The sequence below is a fragment of the Grampus griseus genome (genome assembly GCF_964374135.1).
Source record: "Grampus griseus genome assembly, chromosome: 5".
NCBI classification, from domain to species: domain Eukaryota; kingdom Metazoa; phylum Chordata; class Mammalia; order Artiodactyla; family Delphinidae; genus Grampus; species Grampus griseus.
Genome location: NC_138998.1, coordinates 23,784,839 through 23,811,110, shown reverse-complemented (window position 1 = coordinate 23,811,110; position 26,272 = coordinate 23,784,839). Strand labels below are relative to the sequence as shown.

The following is a 26,272-nucleotide window of genomic DNA, read 5'->3' as shown; positions in this document are numbered from 1 at the left end:
GACTCTTTTGGTCCACAGAGCTCGGGTTTACTCCTAGGGCGGAGCTAGGGGTCCTGGCGTCCCTCTGAGTCTTTTGTGCTGACCAGCAGGGTAGATTTAAGTGTTTCTTTATCAACCCTAGTGGTTGTTTGTCTTGACATTTGGAAACTGGTGGAAGAGTTGGGATGCTGGACGGTGGGATCAGAAAAACATATTTGGAATAAATAAGTTTGGCATGAGGTTTTCTTTGAACTGCAACCCTTAAGTCATTGGGAAACTCATGGTGCAACTAACATTTTACTTAAAAAAAAAAAGGCTTAAAAAAGTCACTTTTGTGTTCTGTGGCATAAGCTGAAGCTTCTGTTGCAATTTAAAATCAAAAAGCATTTTCTTTTCAAATGGAATTTCTAGGTTGAGGGAGGCCTTTTAAAAAATGATAGAAAAAGGAGCTTTGATTGCATAAATCATTAAATCCTTAGAATATTCGGATGAACAATAGAAATGGAATCATCTCTCTTTTAAAAGCAGATCTGAAGTTTAACTCCTGTAGGTCACCACTTAAATCATCATAATAAATCACAACCAAGGAAAACACTTAGGAAAGAATCACTTAAAAGCACTTAAAAGTTCTGAGAAGGCATAGAATATATACATTCAAGTCAAAGTAAAATTAAGATATTGACGAGCATAGAGATTGGAGCAAGTCAGTCTTAAGGCAGCTTAGAAGACTTTAGTGTTCTGTCATATAAGTTTCTATATCACAAAATCAACTAGCACATACTGTTTCTGAACAAAAGATTCATGTTAGAAGCAGAACCTGGAGTCAGCTTCAATCCTATCACTTTCTGCCAATGATACCTGGGTGTTTTTATTTTCATGTCCAGTTGAACACTGTCAATGAATTTACTTTTTTTTTTTTTTTTTTTTTTTTTGCTTAACTCTGAAAAACATGGTGTAAATTGCTTGAAATTAAGTACTAATGTACACTTTTGGAAACAGCATTTTTTTCTATCTATTTCCAAGTAGTTGAGTATGTTCCTTATGGTGATATGAGCTTTCAGAGTACTGATAACTTATGACACAAATGTGTTTTTTTGTGGGGGGAGGATTCAGTGAATAGAATAAGGTTTTCTAAGATGAAAGCTCTTGAGAATGTTAAAGAATCCAAAATTCTTGGGACTTCCCTGGTGGTCCAGTTGTTAAGACTCCACGCGTCCAATGCAGAGGGCACGGGTTAGATCCCTAGTTGGGGATCTAAAATTCTTAACCATGTACAATAATTGCACATAGATTATAACTTTAGACACACGTTTGATTCTTCTTTACGCGTCTACCTCATCATATAGAAAACATTAAACTTTCTTTCGTACGGTTCTGAAAATTATCAACGTGTGCCTTAGCCACAGGTTCTGAGAAATAGACATGGCAAGTTTTCTCTCAATTCATACATGGTAGAGTACAGTAATTAGAATCACTGTCATTTAAAAATACCACCTCCTTAGCTGAAGAAATTAGAGATTTGATTTCAACATTCTCAAGAGTATTGACTCTAAAAAGATATTATTTATTGAGGCTTCAAATAATTTTAGGTGGAAAAAAATTCTCTATCCCAGAATTATCTATAGTATGGGATACTGTAGGTAAGTCTAGATTCAGATGGATCGTACACTTAGCAACTTTCCAAAGGTATTTCATGAAATTCATCACAAATAAGTGCTCCTATGAAACTAAAACTGGAAATGAAAGTTAACTTGTGGGATACTCTTAAGTCAATAAGTAGAGGTGGAAGAAAGGCAGCTTGGTGAGGTGGGAAAAAAAACCCTGAACTTGGAATCTGTCCTAAACCCATCCAGGTCTATTTGTTGTATGACCCCAGGTAAATGAGTTAGCTTTCTGTGTGCCAGTTTCCTCCTCAGTAAAATAGCTGCTCTTAAGACCTAACTGACCAGTTGTTGTCATGAAGATTAAATATACTAATTTTCGTAAACCACCTTCGACAGTGATTGGTACCTATTAGATATTCGATAAATATTAATCAAATCTGCATTCTCCCAAGTTAAAGATGAAAGAAGTGAAAATAAATACCCTTAAATAGCTCATTCTAGTTGAAGGACCATTTTTTATGTAGTGCAACAGTTGTGCAATCTGTGATCACTACAGTGAATCTGTGAATCTTAAAGTGAAACCTCCATTTGTCTGCTTCGGACAGGTGAGCAACTCACCCTACGAGGGGGTCTGTCAATTGTTCTCTTTGGCTTGTCAGTCTGACTGCCTTCCCAGATCTAAGAACTGTGGAAATACTTATCTGGGTAATGTCCCCGAAACATCCTGACTGCAAATATAAAGGCATTTGTACAAACATCTAAACCCTGATGGCTCTGAACCTCCACCTACTCACACAGAATGTAAGATCCCTTCCAGAGTTTCCTTTTCTCTTGAATGTTTAAGGGAATCCCAAAGGGGAACCTCATGAGTGATGTTAATGTCCCCCAAGTCACTGGCTCTCAAGCGTTGCTGTACATTAAAGCCACCCAAGGAGATTTAAAGAGCTCTGCTGCCTGGTCCATCCCACCCCATGCCAATTAAGTCAGAATCCCCGGGAGAGGCACCGGGCACAACTCCTGGGTAATTCCAGCGTGCAGCCTGGTTGGAGAAGGGCCTCAAGCCCACCGGCGTGCAGTTCCCACCCCACGTGAAGTCACCTGGACAGTTTGGCTTCTATCTGCTGGATCAAAACCCCACCTGCCAAATGACAGAACCTCAGCCCTTCCCCGTCCAGTGTCTTTCTAGAGTCCCAGGTTTGGTCACTCATTAGAATCACTTAGGTAGAGTTAAAAAATACATATTGCAGCCCAAAGCCCTATACCACAGAGTAACTAAATCAGAGCTCCTAGGCATCTGGGATTTGTATAAGCTCCTCAGTCATTCTAACAGAGTCCAGGGTTGAGAACGCCTGCTCTGAGGGCTTTCAGGAGGAGGGAGCGGGGGTGGCACGTATGACCAGAGTCTGGAACTTGCCACGCCTCAGCTCCAGCTGCCCACGTGCTTGCTCAGCTCAGCCACAGCCATGCTACCTGCGCCCACCTACTCTCGCTGTACTCTGCGCTGCTGACTGTGCTCTCCATGCCGCCTGCACTGCAGCTGCCTGCTGCCTGCAATTCTAGGACAGCCCCATTCCTGAGGGCCCCTGTTATTTTTGCCACCAGCACCTGAAGCTCTATTTCTGCCTGCCTCCTGGTCTTTGCCGCTTATCTCTCCCTCCAACTTCATTTCCTTGTGTCCAGTTCTTTTAGAGATGGTCCCTTAGTAGAGGTATTTGGACACCCACTTAAATTCTTTCTAGTTTACCAGCCAGCATTCTGGGAAGAGAGGAGGGCCCCAGCAGGGACACAATGCTGCCTCCCCCTCTCCCCATTTTACCAATTAGTGCTCTTGTCCTCAGAGTATAGGCAGGCCAGCAGGTGGGTGGGTTAGGAGGGCCACGTCCATTCTCACAAAGTCCCACAAAAAGATGCTGACCCTCAGGCTGTACTAGACCCCTTCCCATTTATAGGAATTTCCCACTTAAGGGTTTGGTTATTCCTCTCTGTGTCTGGCTTCTGTCATTAACCCCTTCCTCATACATATATCACTACATGCCTGAAGCCCAATCAGGGATAAAATTCAAGCTCCTTCCCTTGGGAACTAGGGCTAGATGCCTGTATTAGTGCCTGGGAACATTCTAGAGCCTTTAATAAGGTACTTTTTTGCCCAGAACATAGGGAAGACCCTTAAGGAATGGTGCTTTATTCCACAGGCCAGTGTATCTGAGTCCTAGCAACAGTTCAGCCATTACATGAAACATTCAGTAGGGCCAAACAAGCCAGAAATGTTCCTTTAAAATCAGACTACTTTTCCCTGGAAGGTTAGATGGTTTCAAACTCTTTTGTCTCTAATAAACTTGGATGAAGCAAAAGACCCCTGTAGACTACCTGCCCCCACTTGGTACTATAAAAGCAAGCCAAAAACCAAACAACAGATTAGCACAAAGGGGAAGAATGGTGGTGTTTTCCCTAAGAGGGTGGTGTACATCATTAATTTATGCCAGCACTGAGTACAGGCAGTGTCATAAAATTGAATCATTATCACACTAGCCTACAAACCACCATTGGGAACACCTGCAGAAGGAATAAACAGCTGAGATATAGTTCGCCTTGTGACCCTAGGAAAGAACCCAGAGGCTGCTCATAGAACTTCACAGTAACTCTCCAGAAACCTGCTGTGTCAGAACTCATGATAGTGCAACTCAGCTTGTTCTCATCTCATCCCACGTGCTACCTGGAGCCCTTCTCTGCCTGTCTGTTTCTAGTTGGCCAAGAGATCTACCTCGGCCCTATGTTGTAGGTCCCTGTGCTATCATCAGAGCAGCATCTTTAGACAAGAAAAGCAAGTCAGAGGATGACTAGTGCTGAGGTCTGAAGTCATTGTCCTAGAAACCCAAAATAACATTTTTTCCAGATCTGAGTCCCAAGGACCACATTTTCACAGATCTCTGGGGAACAGAAGAGTTGTGTAAGTTCAGTTACCTATAATGTCAGAAAAGATTAGACGTTCTTTCTCAACAGAAGAATTCCTTTATTTTTCCATCAGGCATTTTTGCCCCTCTAGTTTGTCCTTGAAAATTTAATTGGAATGGAACAAGGCACAGTACGAAAAGGGAAAAGAAGTATGTTTTCAAGCATAATTTTTAACATCTTGGAACCAATGGAAAAATACATCAGGAATAGTTTGCTGTTTGGGTGTTCACTGCTAAAGCAGTCCATAATAAGGGACATTCTCTTCTCCCTCAAGAACAGATCGGTCACTGCTGACTCCAATCAAGTTCTTTCTCAATGCAACCCAGAACAATTGCATTAAGTGACTTTCCTAAAACCAAAGTCTTATGCTCATTTATTAGATTTTCCTTTCGGGTAATTTGGAGTTCTGTATCATCTCTCCACTGATGAGATTTTTTGGATTTTTGAGCTGTGCCTCCAGAAGCAATTCAATTTCTCTTTTGAAGGAATTGCACAAAGACTTAACATTTTATTAAATCCATTTGCTGCATCTTTCAAGACCTTCAAGGAAATGGCATCCTTAAATTTGGCAGATTCTTTAACAAACACATGCTCTGGTGCGTGTATCCAGCCTTGATGTTTTCTGTGCTGCATCAATCAAATTTAATTAAAATGAGTAGAAAGATTACAGTAATTTCCATTTATCATCCCAAAATGCCATTATGAGACTGAAGCCCTTCATACCTGCACCTGTCAAGCAGGGTGATAAAACTATAATGGGCTGTTCAAGGGGGTTATGTCATTGCCATCCTTAGAAATTTTAAGGTAATAATGAGCAACCATCTGTCTTGAATGTCATCAAAATGGGGACCAGGCCAGCTGATCTCTTAAAACCTATTGAGATAAATTTTTCCCATTAAGCAGTGAATCAGACTCATACATAGAAGGACATGGATCATATATATTTATATGTTAATACTTAAGCATTAATAATGATTTTTTTTCTTGTTTTCTAAAGGTGAAAGAAATGAGAGAAAAAATTGAGACAAAGGGCAAGAGAAAGAGAGAGAGAGAGGACCATCTCTCTGAAAGACTGAAGCTCTACATAGTGGTAAAGAATACAAAGCCATTATTTTGGGGAAAACGTAGTAAAAAATTAAATTTTAGAAAATGCCGAATGAGGTAAGTATACTTTCTTAGGGTTAAGATAAGACAAAAATTAAGAGAAGGCTTTGAATCTTGTTGGCAAGAAATGTCATGGTGAATTAATATGGATCCCCAAAATGTTGCCTATTGGGTAGAGATAGACAGTCCTGGCAGGTGACTCAGATATAGAACTGATGAATCCTGAAGAAAGAGGAAAACAACAGCAGCAAAATGGAATAAAATATCTGTCACAGGATAAAGAGGTGAATAGGATAGGAGATGTGACAGCATCGATACTTTGGTGGAAAAAGAAAAGTCATTCTTGGTTCTACCTATCAAGGCCGTCTCTGGTTAGTGTTAAGGCTGAGAAAGGAAAAGAAGAGAAAAGGGAGGAGTGTTGGTCAGCAAGGACAGGGTTACTTGGGTTCATTGTCATCTACAAAGGGGACAGGGAGGAAGAAGCGAAGCCCAAGGAGAGGAAGAAAATGACAGTGATAAAAGGAGAAAGGAATGAATTAGAGAACATGGTAGTAGAATAGATAAACAAATCCAAGTGCTATTTCTTAAAATGATCAGTATAATATGCAGTTTCATAAATTAAAGAAGGGGGAAAATACATACACATCACTGTCTACTGGAAAAGTCTACAATCAAATATATGAAAAAGACATTAAAATAATAATGGGTTATGGTGCACAGCTCTATCCTTTGGGTGACCTTTTTAACTTCTCTAAGGCTTGTAAAATATGACTAATATTATTATTTACCTCCTGAATTTTTTGGTGAATTTTAATTGGAATAATTTATGTGAAATATATATTTATAATGCCAGGTAATAGTGTTCAACAATTGTTGTTATTAAAATTTTTGAAAAGCTGGAGAGAACAGATGGTTTACTAGGAAAGTAAAGTTGACTGAGGAAGTAGAAAACCTAAGTATTCAATCATATAAGAAATTGAAACCATAATCAAAAAATCACTTCCAAAATGGCATCAGGTTCCACGGTAGTTTTAAAATATATTCACAATTCTTTGAAACTCCTCCTTCCAAGAGGGGGAGCTTAATTCCCCTCCCACTGAGTGTGGACTGGTCTTAGTGACTTGCTTCTAGCAAACAGAATATGGCAGAAGTGACAGTGTGTGACTTCAGAGAGCAGTTAATAAAGAGCATTGCTGCTTTCTTCTTGCTCTGGGGGAAAGTTACTTTCACACCATGAGGACACCCAAGCAGCCCTATGGAAGGCGCATGGTGAAGAACTGAGGCTTTCTGCCAATGGCTATGTGAGTGAGCTATGTTGGAGTGGATCCTCCAGGCCCAGCTGAGTCTTCAGATACTGCAGCCATGGCCAACAGCTTGTCTGCAACCTCATGTGAGACCCTGAGCTAGAACTACCCAGCTAAGCTGATGCTCCTAGGCTCTGATCCCTCAAAAACAATACAAAATAGTACAAGTTTGTTGTTTTAACTGATACATTTTAGGGTAATTCATTACACAGCAATAGATAAGTAATACACCAAAGGTTGCTTTTTGGAGGTGGGTATTTTTAGCTTGCAGGGCATATCCCTTGAGCATTGGTCTATGCCCAGGTTGGCCCCTGGGTTGCAGAACTGACTCTACCCCTCAGGCCATCGAACTTCCTTGGGCTTCAGTTTCCTCCAATATAATTCTGGGTTTAAAAGTTTATCTTTATATTCCCACCTTGCTCTGAACTTCTTAGATTTTATGACTTAAAATTCTCAACTGCAATTATATACTATGATAAACAAACACAGATGTGTGGTTAAAAGAGTAGCTAAAATTTAATCGAGAAGTTACGGTACCTTTATGTTACAACTTTATCAGACAAGAAAACTTACATGAAAAATTTTCAAGGGAAAGCACATCTCATGTCTTACTTGGCTTTATTTCTCCCTGGGCCCTAGTACCTGGCATATAGGAGATACCTACTACGGAGGGCGCCTAAGGGTCATTTGTGGCCCCTACTCTAATCCAAGTTGGTTGTGGCATACGGCTTCTTAACTAGGGGTTCACAGACAATAATTCTTTCTGGGCACCGAAAGTACAGTGTGTTCCTGCCATTATGTGGGAGCTCCACTCTCATTAGCATTTAAAAGAAAACACTTATTAGCTGAACTACTAAATGTCCTTTATACAATATAATGAGTTTCACTGGAAAGAATCACCAGCTTAGCTAAGGAGAAATTTAAGCACTTTGCCATCATTTATGAATTCAACCCTTCTAGGATGGTATTTTTAAACGTACTTTGAATGAAGGGAAGAAGAAAAGTGGTAGAAATCTTGACAAAAGAAATGTAATTAGAGTTTTTTAAAAATGGCAATTCTATGCTTTATGAAGATATCTTTGATCTTACTTCTCAGAAGCCAGGGAGACAGGGGCATTGTTGCCCCCGACTTTCTCTCTACTCTGTGCCTCAGAACAGGTAACTGGGATGAAACGAGCTTGCTTTTGTTAAAAGTGATGGAGAAAAATTGCACAAAACCATAATCAAAAACCACTGTAATGCAAATCAATAAGGCAGAGGCACACTGCAGGAAACAAGCAATGGAATTACACTTGATCTTTCTTTCAATATCTCAAGATTACCCTAGACATTTGCTTTGTACATCCAACTCATTACATTTAAATTAATGCATCATATCAGAATTAAATAAAACTATTAATTAGCATACATTGTTTCCCCTCTCTATTTTTTATCTTGGAATGTTAAAGGTCATAATTCATTCACTCATTCATTTATTTATTTATTAATTCAGCAACTCCTAAGTTCAAGACAAAACTAAATGGTAAATTTCCATAAACTTTTCATATAGACCACAACATCCTAAGAGATCAGACAGGACAAAAGTATACCTAGAGCCACAGAAGGTTAAGATAAATTTAGACGTTACATATGTAAGCATTTATCAAAAGGAAGTGTGGTGAGCAGGGAGATTGATATCATGGGTTGATGTCATTTTCTTCATGATCCTACCTTCATTATCTTTGTAAGGCACAAATCTGATTATTATCATCATCTCTATGTCTAAAAGCCTTAAGCAAGTATGAGCCTTATAGAATATAGTTCTCCTGGGCTTCCCTGGTGGCGCAGTGGTTGAGAGTCCGCCTGCTGATGCAGGGGAAACGGGTTCGTGCCCCCGTCCGGGAAGATCCCACGTGCCGCGGAGCGGCTGGGCCCGTGAGCCATGGCCGCTGAGCCTGCGCGTCCGGAGCCTGTGCTCCGCAACAGGAGAGGTCACAACAGTGAGAGGCCCGCGTACCGCAAAAAAAAAAAAAAGAATATAGTTCTCCTAAACGCAGCACAATGAGACACTAAAATGTCCACCTGAACTCACCTCTCCATTTTAATCCTCAAACTTCTCCCACACCTTTCCCTTTCCTGCTCCACAACCTACACCAGCAGCCCAAACCCACCCCTATCTACTTCCCCAAGGGAACCTGAGCTCCAGGCAGAGTGCGCTATCTCTTTGTCTCTAGGACTTGTCAAGATCATTCTTAGTTTTCTGCTTTTGCATACTCTTTTCTCTTTGTTTTCCTTTCCTATGAAATCTGCATGATAATCTCCTAATTATCTTTATAGCCATCTCTAAAACTCCCAACTCACAATCACATTGCCTCCAGGGAGCAATTCAGTCTCCTGGTTGCCTTTTTTTTGCCTTTGTCTCCCTGGATTCTAGCATGGTGCCTGCCATGCAACCAGGTGGTGCTTAGTCCACACTCAGACCATGCTTGAAATGAAAAGCTGGGAAGCCCTTCAGTCAGACCCTGACACTGAGTGGTAGCAATGTAAGCTTTGTTCTCTCCACCCCAAGGAAGCAGGCAGTCTTTGAAGAACCCATTACAATCACTCAGGTAGGAACAGAGAATTTTTCCAGGAAAAAGTACCCAGCCGTCAGTGAAACTTTTCACTCCAGGATAAATCAAGGACTTTGATGTTCTACAGCTTCATCCTTGGATTTGATTTGACAGCTTATTAAAATGGTGTGCCCAACAATTTGTCAACAAGAGCAATGGCAAACTTTGACTGCTTCTCTCATCTTTATGCATTGCACTGTAATCAAGTGATCCCTGCCCATTCCAGTCTGGAAGAGGGAACCAGATGCGTGTTTTATGCTCTATGTCAAGTCAGAGAATTATTAGGTTTACAGCATCCTCCTTAAAACCCAGTCATATAGTTCAATCATTCATTTCACAAATGAGAAAACTGAAGCTCACAGGTGTTAAATTAATTATCCAAGGCCCCACCATTAGTTGTAGAGATAATGAGCAAACTAGCTTTCTGGACTCTCGCTTAAGTGTTCTTTTCACCATATCACCTGGATTTCCCCACATTCCTGTTCTTTTTCTTGAATTTTCTTTTTACAAACTCATGCACAGCACATCTAATTTGGCTCCCATTGTCTTTTTTTTTTAATTGGAAATTTAAATTTGGATTTGCATTGCTGCTTTTCCATTCAATGGTGATAAACACTCAAAATATCATCTGGGGGGAATGGAAATAAAATAAGCATCTGGAAAGAATGTGCTGTAATGAAGATGTCATTGTTTGCCGATAAATGCTAGGCAAAGAATCTGGCTTTTCAAAAATAAATGCACGAAAACATCTATGTCCGTCTCGATCTATATTTTAATAAAAAAATTAAAATGCACTGAAAGACTTTCAAAGATGACAGAATTAAATATAAGATAAATGACTAAGTAGCTAAAAGGATAATAAAGATAGCCAAACATTCATTCATTCACTCACTCATTCATCTATCCATCCACTCAAGGTTTTCTGAATAAATGATGCTAAGCCCCCCAATTGCTACTAAACCCATTTACTAATCAAAGAATAGTAAAAGGCAAAATAGTTTGAATACAAGTCAAAAAATCTAAGTTAAAAATTTCCCTCTGCCACTCATAAGTCTTGGCAAACCCTCTAACACACGGCCTTCTACTCTGTATTATTCCCATCAGCATACAAAAGTACTGTTATTTCTCCCATCTTAAAAATAAAACGGGGCCTCCCTGGTGGCGCAGTGGTTGAGAGTCCGCCTGCCGATGCAGGGGACACGGGTTCGTACCCCGGTCCAGGAAGATCCCACATGCCGCGGAGCGGCTGGGCCCGTGAGCCATGGCCGCTGAGCCTGCGCGTCCGGAGCCTGTGCTCCGCAACGGGAGAGGCCACAACAGTGAGAGGCCCGTGTACCGCAAATAAATATAAATAAATAAATAAATAAAACGATTTGTCTTTCGGCCTCACTTTTCCCTCCAGCTATCATCTCATTTCTTTGCTCCCCATCCTTTGAAAGACTCGTCTATACACACAGTTTCCAATTTCTTCCCTTCCATTCTCTCTTGAACCCATTATATTCAGGCTTTTACCCTGACACTCCACCGACAGGGTTCTTATCAATGTCATCAATGATGTTCATGTTCTTCACATTACTTGACCCTTCAGCAGTATTTGGCACCATTCATCATGCTCCTTCTGGAGACTCTTCATCTGACTCTCAGGACACCATACTTTCTTGGTTTTCCTTCTTCCTACTGGCTTCTCCCTCTAGGTCTCCTTTGCTGGTTCCTGACTCTTCTTATCACCATTGGAGTGCCTCAAGGCTTGGTTCTTGGATCTCTCCTCTAGTATTTCCTTAGAGATCTCATCCAGCCTCATGTTTTCAATATCATCTCTATCCTGGTGACTTCTAAAATTATACTTGTAGCCTAAACTTTGCTCCTGAACTCCAGAATTCTTTGTCCAACTGGCTATCCACAGCTTTGCTTTGTGGACTAACACACATCTCAAATGTAACAAATCAGCACTTGGTTGTCGATTGTCCCTCAAACGTGCTATCTTGCAATCTTCTCCAGTTAATACATGACACCTCCCTCCTTTTAAAATTTAAATCGTATCATGCCATGCCTGAACTTAAAAGCCTCTGGTGTTTTCCCACCTTGTTCAGGCTTTCCAGGACCCGTTCCTTGTCACTGCTCTGATATTGTCTTTCATGCTCTCCCCTGGTACACTCCACCTCAGCCACAATGGTCACCTTTTTCCAGGGTGCCATTGTGTACGTGGTTCCCAATTTCTGGGTAGCTCTGCCCCAAATGTCTACATAGCTCCCTGTTTTCTTTCTTTCAAGGATCACCTTCTTTTTGAGGCCTTCCTTGGCCACGCTGTTTAAAGTAGCAACCCTGCCTTCCCATATACACACACTCTTTCCTCCCTTCCTTGCTGTATCATTGGCCTTATAACTTAACGTGAATGCGCTGTATGTTTTGCTTATTTATTTTGATTACTCCAAACTCCTCTACTAGCAATTCTTTTTGATTCACTCTTGTATCCCAGCACCTTGAAGAGCGGCTGGCACAAAATAGGCTCTCACAAAATGTTAGATGAATGAATGAAGGTAATCAGTGATAATAAGAAGAGCTACCACTTAGGTAGAGAAGTAAGTAAAAATTAAATAAGTACTTTGTACACGTTAATGCATAATAGATGTTAATTATTTAAATTAACATTGTACACCCATGTGTATCTGTAGAAGTAATTTTTAGGTGGAAACTGCAGGAAGGGAAGGAGAAATTCTAATTAAAAGGGATGGTAGATCTGTGATAAACCATAATGGAAAAGAATATGAAAAAAATGTACATATATGTATTACTGAATCACTGTGCGGTACAGCAGAAATTAACACAACGTTGTAAATCAAATATACTTGAATAAAATAAATTTAAAAAAAAATACCCAAAACCTTGGAGAAAAAATTAAAGGATACCCTTTAATGTTTAAAAAAAAAAAAAAAGGATGGTAGAGAAGTACATGGTTTTGCAAGTTAGCTTCAGGCCAGGAAGAGACAGCTGATGGAAACACCCTGGAATCTGGCCCAGATTATCAGCTCCCAGGCCTGCCTAGCGGGTGAGGGCATGAGGGAGGAAGGGGTTGGGAGGCAGGCCTGGACATGTGTGAGTGGGGTCAGGAGGTTGGTATGCGGTCTTCTGGACGCTTCAGGGTGAGACCTCTAGGCTCACAGACTGTCGTGTGCTGATGTCCATCTCGAGTATCTCTAATGGTTCTCAGTTTCTAGGTCAAGAGTCAGGGCTTGCAGTATTTGTCTGTCTCTAGAGCTAGATGTGCACACCCTAAAGTAAGCAAACGGCTTTGAGTCCAGGGAAAGGGTTGCCACGTATGTTCATATACTCTTTACTAGAGGGCTTTGCTATGAAAATAGAAGTCCTCATGGTGGGTAACAGCACAAGAACGTCTCTATTATGCTGCTTTGTGCCTAACACACAGCGATGCTACATGTCTCTTCATGGATTGGAGTGAAAATCAATTCACCGGCATCTAGATGGTCATTATCAGTTACAAGACATATTTTAATGTAAATCTGCAGTTTAAAAAAGGACTCTAATTCTTGAAGCTACAAAGGATATATTAATTCTCAAAAGTCTTTGTATCCAGACATAGCCGTTTCATTAGCTGATCTAGGCACAGTCCAGGAATAAAATTCTTTAGTAAATCATATTACCTAAGGATTTTTTTTAAATATATACATTTATTTATTTATTTATTTTTGGTTGAGTTGGGCTTTCCTTGCTGCACACAGGATTTCTCTAGTTGCGGTGAGCGGGGGCTACTCTTCGTTGCGGTGCGCGGGCTTCTCATTGCTCAGTAGTTGTGGAGCAGGGGCTTAGCTGCTCCGCGGCATGTGGGATCTTCCCAGACCAGGGCTCGAACCTGTGTCCCCTGCATTGGCAGGCTGATTCTCAACCACTGCGCCACCAGGGAAGCCCATAACTAAGGATTTTATAACACAAAGTTGATTTTCATTGATTTTTTCCTACACTTCACTAATTGACTTCCTTCACTCCCATTAAACAGTCCTGGGGACAGAGGCAAAGAGGCGATTTCTCCCACTGACAATGAACACAACTCAGGGAGATGCAGAGGAAGATAATGTATTCTGTAACCATGTGTTGTTATATAATACTTTCTAAACCTTTGTCCGTTTCAAAAGGAAACAGTGGCAATCTCTATAATACCTGCCTCAGCTTTTCTTTACAATTTATAATTGGTTTCCCACATGGAGTTTAAACTTTGCTTGCTACATTGGTGCAGACGTGGCCAAGGGCTTTTGATCTGTGAAGTTCATTAAAGTACTTGATCTCATTGTTTTTTTAAAATGGTGACCTCGGACTCTATATGCTAGAGTGGGGAATATATGTGTAGATGTATGCATATATATTCATGTATAAATATGCACAGTTGCTATGTATGCATATATCGCGAGAAAAAATAAATAGAAAATGAGAGATCCTGAAAGAAAAAAAGTGAGAAAGGTATGAGAAGGGAAGGGAAGGGAATTAGCATTCATTAAGCTCCTACTATGAACCAGACACCCAGGAAAGAAGGCGATGGGAAGAGCAAAGATGGAGGGATGCAATTATCTGGATGTTAAAGAATGAACTTGTAAAAATCTCCTTCCCTAAAGGAGACTGCTGTAAAAATGGATGCTGGCAGCCCATCAGGGAGTGCTTGTCAAGCCATTCAGAGGAGAACAGAAGGCTGTGGGGCACTGATTTTGGCTTTGTCTCCCCTAGGTGCTGGGCTGCTGTCTCGCCATGAGATGAGTTATCTTTGAAGTTCTGCTGAGTAGTCTAGATAGCGTGACTTAAAAGTGCAAGTCTCTAAACAGAGTTCAGCCTTTCAGAATATAAATGCTCAGAGAACAATATGAGGTCAGGAAAAACCAGCCCAGGATATTTCCCTTTAAGTTCTAGAGAATGCTAGTAGTCTCCATAATTAAAAGGATCCTAGGAGACTATGTATAGGAAGTTTCTACGTACTGGTATCAGTTTTTTGGTTCATTTTTTGAAATTGGGGCTCCTTAAAATGTCTGTAATTGCATCTTCTGTGTCCTCTGATGGGCAGAGATAAGGGTGACCTTGCAGAATCCCTGCTGGGTAGGTAGGAGATGGGCTCAGGTCCAGCTGAGCTTGGGACATGACAAAGAGAGAAGGATGAAAACAATAGCCATTTTACAGAGCTTTAAGGTAAGTCTTCGAAAACTGTTTAGGAATGCCTAGCCAATCACAGGTTTGCTTAGATGTCTTTTTGGGTTTTTTCCACTCCCACTGCCCCAACATCAGATGTTCTCAGCATCACTGGGCTTATTATAGGAGCCTATCTACCTCCATTTGCATTTTGGGATAGATTGCAATAATTTGGTTCTATTCTTCATAATTTTCTATATCCATGTTCCTTGTCATGTAACTTTACAGTGCTCTCCCACTGTGAGCTAGTGACCTGCTCAGCCCCTTGACCCTGGGCTCAGCCATGTGATTTTCTTTACCTATAGGATGTTTAGGAAATGTGATGCAAGCAGAAGCTTGAAATGAACTGGCACACGGGGGTTTGTTCTTCTGCCAGGAGAAGAATGACAGACACGGGGCACTGGTTAAGGTGCTCCAGACAAGCCCACTCTAGCATAGAGCCCCACCAAACCCACAGACAGTGAATCATCCTAGTTGAGACAAGTAGAGCCACCCAGATCAACCCAGAACAAAAGAGCTAAGCCCTGCAGATGCACGATAAATAAGTGTTTATTGTTAAATGCCAGTGGGGTTGCTTGTTATACAGCACAAGCTAGTTGATACAAGTGCCATTTGATCCATGCTCTTCTTGTCTGTCAGTTGATATTTCTAAAATGGAACTTCAATTATCCGAAAATTACTCTACCTAAGACACTTCAATGACTTCCTGTTATGGGCTGAGTGATGTCGTTCTAAATTCACATGTTGAATTCCTAACCCCCAGTACCTCAGGATCTGACCTTATTTGGAAATAGGGTCCTTGAAAATGTAATTAGTTAAGTTGAGATGAGGTCATACTGGAGTATGGTGGGTCCCTATTCTAGTATGGTTGGTATCCTTATAAAAAGGGTAAATTTAGAGACAGACATGCTCACAAGGAGAATGCCATGTGAACATGAAGGCAGAGATTAGGATAATGTGTCTACAAGCCAAAGAACACCAAAGATTGTCAGAAAACCACCAGAAGGTAAAAACAAGGAATAGAACAGATTCTCTCTCAGAACCCTCAGAAGGAACTAATCCTACCTATACCTTGATCTCAGACTTCTACCGTCTAGAAGTGTAACACAATAAATTTCTGTTGTTAGAGCCACTCCCCATTACCTTTAGGTTAAAGTCTAAGCTTCTTCACAAGGTATGAAAGTCCTTCAATAAGCTGGTCTCTGGCTGTGTGTGCAGTCTCATCACATACTATATTCCACTAACTTCAGCCTTACCCCATTCACTAGCCACATAGAACTATTTAAAGTGCTCCAGTAAACTGCTTCAGAGCTTTTGTCCATGCTACAACCTTGGCTTCGAATGCCCTTCCTGCTACCTTCTCATCCCCCACTGGATCCCACATCTTTACCTAATTAACTTCTATTTGTATTTCAAGCTCCAGATTGGGCTATCATCTCTGGAAACTTTCTCTTCACCTTCCCAGGCCTAACCATGGGAGGAGGCCCTATTGAATTCTCCCCAAACAACCTATATAGACATTTCTATCTCAGTACTTATCACACTGTGGATAATTAATTGCTCACTGCACATCTTTATTCTCCTCAACAGACTTGATAATGAAGCACTTAAAGGCATGTTCATATATTATCTGCCCTTTTATTCCTTGTACCAAGCACAGTGCTTGGCACACAGGGGTGATGCAGCAAATGTTTGTGGAAGGAATCTGTGAGTGTTTATGCGCCAATATCAAAACAGATGTGTTCCTGGCATATGGGAGACACATACTGCTTATGTGACAACTGGCAGTTGAGTTTACTTGAAAGCAAAAGCACCCAATTAAAGACCAAACATTACTTCCTTATCCTTCTTCATTTCCTTCTTTCTATAAAACTACCCAATCTCACATGCTTTATAATGCTTTGACATGTAAGTGACTGCGAATTATTACTGACGGTGGGCCTTTCATCTTCAAGACTGACAGTCTACGTTCCACATTTTTCAGGAGGGAGAGACTATTATAACTATATTTTTGCTTACCAAGAGAATTGTTAATAGTTATCCTGAAGAAAAAAAAAATCTATAAATATCCAACCTATAACGAAGCCTTCAGCTTACTGCCTTCCTTTACTAATGAAATTCTTTCCAAGTGCCCGGCCAGAATTGCCACATAACCATTACACTGAGAAAAGAGACAAAGCCTGTAGTGAGTTTTTTCTTTTACCTGTTTAGTCCTCATTTTGGAATCCAACGACAGATTGTTGTAGGTGTAATGTGCCTGTGTGACTCCACAGAAGAGAACAGCAACTATCCCTGAAATTTAAAAACATACCAGTCAAAATCAATTTTCTTTCCCATCTAAGTCAAAGGGGTAGGGCTATCCCAGCTGGAAAACAGACTTGGCATCAGTAGAGTTAAAATTGCTAATAATTATGGTGATGAAACCTTTGGTAAACCTGGCTGCTTACTTTAAACATGGAACTTAACAGGATTAAAGTTAAAGAAAAGCGTTAAGAAGTAGATTCTTCCTGGGGAATAAAGGATTCTCTGGTCATGTGTTAGGAAAGTTATACTTGGAAACCCATGAACAAAAGACTGTATAGTCAATTCCAGGCCTCTCACAGCTAGTGCCAACCACTCGGCTGCATTTTATACTAAATGCTGGCATATTTGCTTAGACATTTGCTTTCCACTGTGTACCTTCAGGAGCCTGAGAAGTTCCTATCATTCCATAACTTAGTATTAAAAACCACGAGTCATAAACCTAAGACATCTACAAGGGTTCAGTTGCCTCTGCCAATACTCCTACTTGCCAAGCCCGGAAAGAGATCCTTGTTTGCCTCTACACCTCCTTGGCAAAGCTGGGGGCTTTGTCTTTCTAATGCTGGATAATCTCGTGAACATATCCAAGGCACACACTCCTCGAAGGTAAGCTGGTCTGTTCCTGTGTGCTTCTTATCCACAGTGGGCCCCCAGCTGCCTCTCGGCTGGTTGCAGGATTTATTTCTTAAGCCATCATTATACCCAGTTTCAAATGTTACATGAAGCCACACATACACTAGATGCTGCCTGGGGACAGAGGAGGAACAACCATGGGACAAATGTGTTATTTGTCCCTGCGCTCTGTTATTCTCTGTGTTATTGCCCCTGAGCTGGGGTGGGGAAGTGGTAGGGGCTGCATTCTACCTTGGATTAAAGATTTGATTAGCTATGGGAAATTGGGCATAGAGGAGGGCTTTGGGAAAAACACAAGATGTAAGTAGTCTTCAACCCAAACCGAGGGGATTGAATTGAATTTTAAACAGCAGACTCTTTCCAACTAAAAACACTCATAAATTAAATGCTGATGATTCTTAAGAGCATAGAGATATGTGAACTGAATACTGACATTTCAAATGAAATAAAAATTCTGCAGTAAAGAATTTTAAAGAACCAAGCATATTTTTTATATGTACACTGTATGCTTCTATTTATGTGTTGGTTATTTTGGGCGTTGGCTTTGGATAAAATATTGCTAAGACATATTTGTCTAATACATTTACATCACTTATTTCCTTTTAATATTATGCTTCAAACTTTTAGGCAAAAGAATAAAAACAGCTAGGAAATTGTGCCAAGAAATAATATATGCAGTAAGCATTTATATAGTTGCTTTGGGTAACTTTTCAGTTTTCTAGCCTCTCTTCAGAAATTCAAAGAAAAAACTGCTTATGAAATACTATATTTCTCTCTTCACAGAATTTCTATTAAAAAACAACCAGTACCAGGGAAACTTTGGGGGTACTGAAGTACTTCAAGGACTTCGAGGAACTAGAAGGATTGCCATGCATGTTGTTTTGTCATCAAGTAGTTTTCTTTCTTTCTTTAAAAATGCAATTTATGTACCTCTGCTGATTCAGCAGTCTGTTGGAAGCTTTTCTGGGTGAGGTTTAGCCGACCTCCCACTGTTGTGGAAATGTTTTGACTATATATTGATCTGCAGAGAAGTAGTGAATAAAAAGGGAGGGGCATGTGGGTAGTGCACAAATGCATTCCGAGAACAAAAAGAAGTAACAAAGAATAAAGGATAGGTAAGGGCCGTAAGATTGGCTGAATGCTTATGGTGGGCAAGGAACACACTAGTTTTATTCACATCATCTCATTTATTTCATTGATTTATTATCTCACAACAGGCTTCACACGATTCACCAGCCCTTCCCGCTCTCTTCCCCTTCTCAGTAATAGTATCTCCATTCTTCCTGCCATCCAGGCAAAAAACTCTGGAAAGGGCTTCCCTGGTGGCGCAGTGGTTGGGAGTCCGCCTGCCGATGCAGGGGACACGGGTTTGTGCCCCGGTCCGGGAAGATCCCACATGCCGCGGAGCGGCTGGGCCCGTGAGCCATGGCCGCTGAGCCTGCACGTCCGGAGCCTGTGCTCCGCAACGGGAGAGGCCACGACAGTGAGAGGCCCGTGTACCAAAAAACAAAACAAAACAAAACAAAACACTCTGGCAACACTCTTTACTTCTCCCCTCTCTGTACATCAGCAATGTTGTTGACTGGTCCTTCAAAACCTACCCGGCATGCCATCACCTCTCAACACCTTCACACTGACACCCTTTTCTAAGTCACCATCATTTTCTGCCTGGATTACAGCAAGAGCTTCCTAATTGTACCTCTGACCCCGTCTCCCTTGTTGACTCTCCACAGTCTACCTTCCACCCAGCAGCACTAGTGAATCTTTTAAGACAGGTCAGATCATGTTAGTCCTCTGCTCCCAGCTCTGTAATGGAAACACATAACAAACAGGCCCTGTAGGATCTAGTCCTGCCTCCTCCTCCCCTCCCCGCGGCTCCCTGACCTCCGCTTTTCCCATGACCCCCCGCCCCCCGGCCCTCACCTCGTCACATACCCTCTTCGTCTTCGCTAAGCAGGTTCCACTGCAGGGCCCTTGCATGTCTGGTTCCCACTGTTTGGAAAAGTCTTCTCCAGACACCCACATGGCTCCCTCCTTTCCTTAAGATGTTACATTATCAGACTGGCCTCTGCTATGCACTCTATAAAACTAATCCCTCTCGTCGTTCTCTACTTGCCTACCTTGACCTATTTTTGTAATATTATTTACTGCCACCTAACATTTTATATATTTATAGGTTTATTTTCTGCCTTTCTGCACTGCAGTGGAAAGCTCAGGGAGTGCAGAGTGATTCACTGGTCCCCAGCCATTAGAGCAATGTCAGGCACATGGTAGGCACTCCACATATTTGCTGAATAAATAAATGAACATTCCTATCACCAGGTAACAAGAAACCAAAGTAATTTACTCAAGGTCACCTTGAAAGTGGCAGAGCTAAGATTCAAAATTCCACAGACTCCCTGTACTTTTCTGCCTGTATTAGACCCTCCGGGAATGTTTTAAGGTAATCTTAAGCCATCTAAAAAATATCATTTCTGATGTCCCAGGGAAAGAGTCAGAGATTTGATGATGAAGATTATATACCTGAGTTGGCTGGACATCTCCTTTGAGGATATTTTCTCCAGTAGCTCCATTGGTTTTCCCATTAGAACACTAATAGGCAAAGTTTCTGCTAATACTTTTTGAGTTTTGTCTACAGATATGTCACACAAGCAGCAAACAATGGAGAGTCTGCCTACATGACCAGAGTCTTGGTGTTGTAATTAAAATAAAACAACAAAGCTGATCTGACCCTTAGTATTAGCATACATAATCATAATTCTATAGCTTGGTAATTAATTCACTCACACAAATTAACAGTTGCCAGTTTTCTACCTTACAAAAGTATATTTTAATTGCCACTATATTTTTACATACCTGTGCCTGCTAGCCCTAGTTGTACCACTGTTATGTGAGGCCCTAGACCACTCTCTTGCATGCTCTGGATCTCAGACTCTCAGTTGTAAAAAGGACGGGGAGGGGCACTAAGTGTTCCTTGTGCCAGGCTGTGAGCTAGTGTCTCAGCCCCAAGCCCACCCTCCTGTGCTGGTCTGTGATCCCGAGGCTGGGGCTCCCCAGAATACATCTTCCTTTGCCTGATGGGCTCTGTCAGTATAGAGCCCCAGGAGGAGAGTAGGACGCAGGAGGGGAGAGAAGGCCTTGCTCCCTCCTGTTTGCCTGCTGGTCCTGTCAGCTGCATCTCAGCAATGGTTCTTCACCACAGCTTTGGCAGTTGGTCCCAGCCTTCTGTTCTCTTTTTGTTTTTTGTTGTTTTCCTTCACTTGCAGACCAGCCTCCTGGGACCCCCTCAGAGAAAGCAGCAGCAGTCAGGCAGTGTCCTCAGAGGTCTGAGTCCCAGCTCTGTGGTTCCTTCTTAGGAGCTTCTAGATTCTCTTCCCTTTGCTCCTCTAGTCCAAGGGGTCACACTTGCTTCTTGCAGTGACTACCTCTGTGTTGCCTCAGTGCCCCTTTTTTACTTTCGCAGCTCTTGCTAAGTATAAAAATGTTTTTAATTATATTTTTGTGTCTTATTCTCCATTTCTTCTTTCTGTGACTTTCTAGAATTGACATGATTCCATGAAATAATTTTAGGGTCATGGAACAATTATCTATTAAGAGTGTTTGAGGAGTTACAATTTTTTTTCTTTATTTTAAAATTATTTTTTAATCCGAGCAACACTAGAATATAAAAGAAATTAGTTAACATGGAATAAATTGATGATATATTTTACTATCAAATAGTTCAAAAATTCTTTCCCCCTCTAAAAATCAAAACAAAACAAAACAAACAAATTGCATCCTTTGATCAAAATGTTATAAAACTGGAAATTAACAAAAAGCACAGCTACATAAATGTATCCATTAGAGATTTTTAACTGTATTCTTTCCAATAAAATTGGAGTTGAAGATGAAACCAAATTTGAAATTTTAGCTTATGTAGAGATAAATGACAGTAAGTGTATAGTACATTTCTTATCAAAACCAATGGGATAAAACCAAAGGATTATTCAGAGGAAAGGTTATAGTCTTACATGCATTCTATTAGAAAGAAAAAGGGAAATAAATGGACTATTTACCTAAAGAATCTAGACAAAAGACATAAAAATGGAACCAAAGACAGTAGAATTAAAAACTTAATAAATAAAAATGAAAAAATACAGCCAAAGAGAACATTCCTAATAAGCATATGGTTCATGCCTCTCAGGCCTTGGGGTCCCTCAGGTGTCCATCCTCCCCAGGCTGCCGTTCTTTGGCCGTGGCTGCAGGTATGTAATGGGTGATGTTGGCCAAGGGCTTCACCCACCTAAGACTCAGTTTTCTCATTTGGATAGGGCCCACCTGTCTCACAGGTCTGTTCTAAGTATAAAGCAATACAATGGATTTTAACATGATTTGTAAACTAAACGCTAAGAAGTAAATATAAGGTTTTGCTATAATTACTAGAAGTAGGTGAAAGGAGGAAGCCATGAAGAGAAGGAATGACTCAGAGAAGCTCATTACAGGTCTAAACACAACAACATTTCCTATTCAACAAGTTGCTGGGGGAAGAAATACAAAACATCTAGCACGTCTCACACCTTTTATGTCCTTAATCATTATTTGTTGCCTTCTCTTCCACATCAACTCCTGCAACAAGGAAAAGCAGGTGAAAATGTGTGCCTCACTCCTAGAAATCCAAACTTAGACCATTCTCAGTAATCCTACAGTTAAGGTATCCGATTTTTGCAAGTTCTATCTACTGAGATATTCAATGAGGAAAGCATGGGTTATGGTTATGGGGAATGCAAGGATGAATAAACCCAGTCCTAGACCTCAAGTAGCTTTATGTCTCCTACCAGAGACAACATATACACAGAGATATCTAAAAGCAGGTAGAATGAAGTAGGGGATAAGAAAATGGGAATTCTGAGGGAGTGATTTCTTTTGGGCTGGGGAAAGTGGGAGAGAGATGGGGAAAGTTTTCCTAAAGGACACAGAGGCATTTAGGTCTTGGAAGATAAGAAGAATTTGGAGGTGCAGGGTCGGGGGTAGGGAATTCAATGTGAGTGAAGGGTGAAGGCTAGGAAACTATGTGGCATGTCCCAGGAACATGCAGTTTACCTGCACACTTTGGGTTTGCATCTGTTATAGGTTAGGGAATAAATACACGTTGAATTAATTAATTACATTTTTCCAAATATTTCAAAACTTAGAAGAAACATCTAATATGATCTATGTTTAAAATGATCAAACTAATTATTATAAGTATGAAAGTATTTCTCTTACATGCTGTATTAGTCCTAGTATCCATAAAATAGAACTATGAAACATCTAATATGTTGATCTTCTGCTGGCAAACATTACTGCATTTTCTTTCCTAACTGAGGTAAAATCTGATCATTCTGCTTCCACCTCTTCTGAAAAACACAAGCGGTCATTAGATGCAACTACGAGGGTTGCATGTCTAAGGTTTGGGTTTCAAGTTGTATTTATGGGGCCCTGTAGCAATGACAAGTGGAACCAAGTACATACATCCAGATCCACAGGGAGGGAGCATGCTCAAAAATATCTGAGAACTAAAATAGATAAGGAGCTCTGAAAGAAATTAAGAAGTGGCTTAGAGAAAATAATAATAAGAGTTTCTGACTCACGTGTGTGCTCAAAATTGCCTATCAGTTTGCACAGTGAGCTTTCAGTGGTGGGCAAGATCGCTGAAGAGCTGTCTGCAAGGACCCATTTGTGCAATTTTGAATAAGAACTAGAACCGATACTTCATGACACTAACTAAAAGAGCTGTATGAGAAACCACAAAGAGGTATACAGTTAAATTCAAATTATTGGCAGGCAAAGAAGTTTAGGAAACAGCATGAGGAGGTCTGTAATTCTTTGGGAAGAATAATGATTCTGCTGGCAAGTAAATTCTTTCCAGAGAGATCAATTTTTTTTTAATAAATTTATTTTATTTATTTTTATTTTTGGCTGCATTGGGTCTTTGTTGCGGTGCGCGGGCTTCTCGTTGCAGTGGCTTCTCTTATTGCGGAGCACGGCACGCAGGCTTCAGTAGTTGTGGCGCACGGGCTTAGTTGCTCTGCGGCATGTGGGATCTGCCCGGGCCAGGGCTGGAACCCGTGTCCCCTGCACTGGCAGGCGGAATCCCAACCACTGCGCCACCAGGGAAGCCCCAGAGAGATCAATTTTGAGAGGACAATTAGCTCCTTTTGGTTAACAGAACACCATTTACACTGTTCTCCATGATTCCCACTTCTGGACCTTCTCAGAAAGCATTAGTGTTACTAATGCTTGTGTATACACAATATTTAGTAACATTAACCTATGCTTACACACATCACACACAAACCTATGCTTACACGACATCAAGGTGCATTGTGTGGTTGTAAATTATGTAAGAAAAAATGTACTACAATGGGTGTCAGGAGACCTGGGTTCTATCTGGCATAGTTCAGACACTTAACTAGTTGAATGACTAATGCAATTCAAATTCATTGCCTGGTCCATTGTTTTCTTCTCAAAGAACTAAAGAAGATGGTCTGCATTAGTGTTCTTTAGACTGCGGTATGCAAGAAACCCACTGAAGCGTAGAAGAAAATATAAGAACTTCATAAATTTTTTAAAACTTTTTATTTTATATTGGAGTACAGTTGATTAATAATGGGATAGCTTCAGGTTCATAACTTTTAATTAGAACTTTTGTGTATTTTAAGGTAAGTAAGTACCATTGTGGGCAAAAAAATATGCTCATGTGCATATAAGTGCATGATAAAACTCTTATTTTTTTACGATAAGGGTCAAGAAACTGTGGTAAATACTGCTCTAGATGATCTCTAAGCACCTTCCCATCTTAAGTGTCTGTGATCTGAACTGCTGTTTTTACATTTGCTTCAAGGACTGCATATATGGAATTGAAGAATTACATGGTACCCCCACGGCCTCATGTGGACTTCCTGGCAACTAGATTACCTTCTCGACCTAGATTTCCTCAAGGGCTGGGTCTATGACCTCCTTCTTTTTATTGCTCCCAATCCCATAACAGTGCCCAGTAGACATCAGACACTCAAATGCAGGTTTGTCAAAGTAATGAGTCTCTATTTCAAGAAATATTTAGCTGCTCTAAAAAGAGAACGAAGGAGAAATTATTTTTGATCCTCACATACAAATAGATGTTTATCTGGATTCATTAGTGGCAGAGTCTATTTTCTTCTAACATTTAAATTTTCTTATTCAAGACTATTGTCACGTACCGTCTCTGCTACTGATAACATTATTCAGTGGTTCTTTTCTCATTAAAAGTTGATGAAGACTTCAGATACAGAAGCTGAAAAATAAACATCTGTCACATGGAGGATGATTTTCTTTGACATTAAATGCAGACTTGAGGGGTTTCTAAGACTGGAGAATATTGCGTTTTTGGACAGGAAATATTGATTATATCATCGGAACACAGAAAAAGAGCGAGTGAGAAAGAAAAAAATGTGTCTTGCTCTCAGGCGGCACTCTGAGGGGTTTTAAGGTTGATGGGTTATTTTTCCATGCCACACTTCTATTTATTTTTGATCTAGTAAAACGAGACATTTCTGACAGGTTTCCTACCACCACTGCTGAACGTGAACCTGGAACTGAGAAGTCAAAGATTTAACGAAATGGAAAACTCCTTCAGGGAATATGAAGGATTCCAAGTTTGCAAAGAATACAATTACTGTCTAGTTTACTATATTTGGCAATGCTACGGTTGGCAGATGAATGATGAGTCTGTGGGATACAAGAATATCAATATAGAAAACAGCACAAATCTATGTTCTTCTTTCTAGATCCTCCAGTGCAGAGGGTAGGCATGCATTTAAGATTACTTCCTGTCTGTGTTGCAAGGTTTATAAATTTCCATTTAAAACAAAAAATTCCTTAAATAATGTAGTAGTGAGTACTTATGCAAATTAACTTGAGGTCTGGAGGAGAAGAAAAGTATCCTTTTGTTTAGATCCCTGGCTTTCCACCTCAAATGTTGGTACTGTCAGGTTTACTCCTTCTTTTCAGTTTTCATTTCCTTGGAGTCGCTTAATACATGTACACCAATGTCACCTAAATCTCTAGTCAGCAGTCTCATCCCAGATATCCATGTCCAGTTGACCACTGTACCTTTCCATGTAGAAGTTCCACACGTGTATAGAATCCAGAAGACTTTCAAATGGACTAATTTTTTTTTTTTTTTTTCGGTACGCGGGCCTCTCATTGTTTTCTACACGCCTGTGCAGGACATGAGCAACTTTCTCTTTTCCCTATGGCTGCTGGCACCGTGAGGAGATGTTAGGTAAAGACAGAAAACATTTACAGTGAAGAAAGCAGAGGTAAATTTGTCCACTACTCAAGTTACATATGCAAGATTGTTTGAATATTGAAATGATGAGCTATTTGGTTCAAGAAAGTGCAGGTGTGAGTTAATGAGTTATCATGCTAGGAGATGTATTTTACACCTGTGTTTATTGAGATGGCATCTTTGCGTGTTTGCCCTTGGTTCAGCAAGCTAGTTAATAAATCCCCTTGAGAATTTTGGGTGTCTATTGCTACAGCTTGAATGCCTAATATTTTGAGCCTCTGGCTCTATTTCTGGCTTGGAAAACACTCAGTGCACCTCATTTGTTGGTGAATT

The 26,272-nt window shown here is 40.6% G+C and overlaps 1 protein-coding gene across 1 annotated transcript in view; it reads right to left on the bottom strand.

Moving 5' to 3' along the window:
* Positions 1-26,272, bottom strand: part of SLC9A9 (solute carrier family 9 member A9) — a 540,289-nt gene that overhangs the window by 246,685 nt on the left and 267,332 nt on the right. Inside the window, exon 9 of the mRNA XM_082654190.1 lies at positions 16,922-17,010. Coding sequence (XP_082510316.1) covers positions 16,922-17,010 — 89 coding nt within the window. The remainder of the gene's footprint in view (positions 1-16,921; positions 17,011-26,272) is intronic.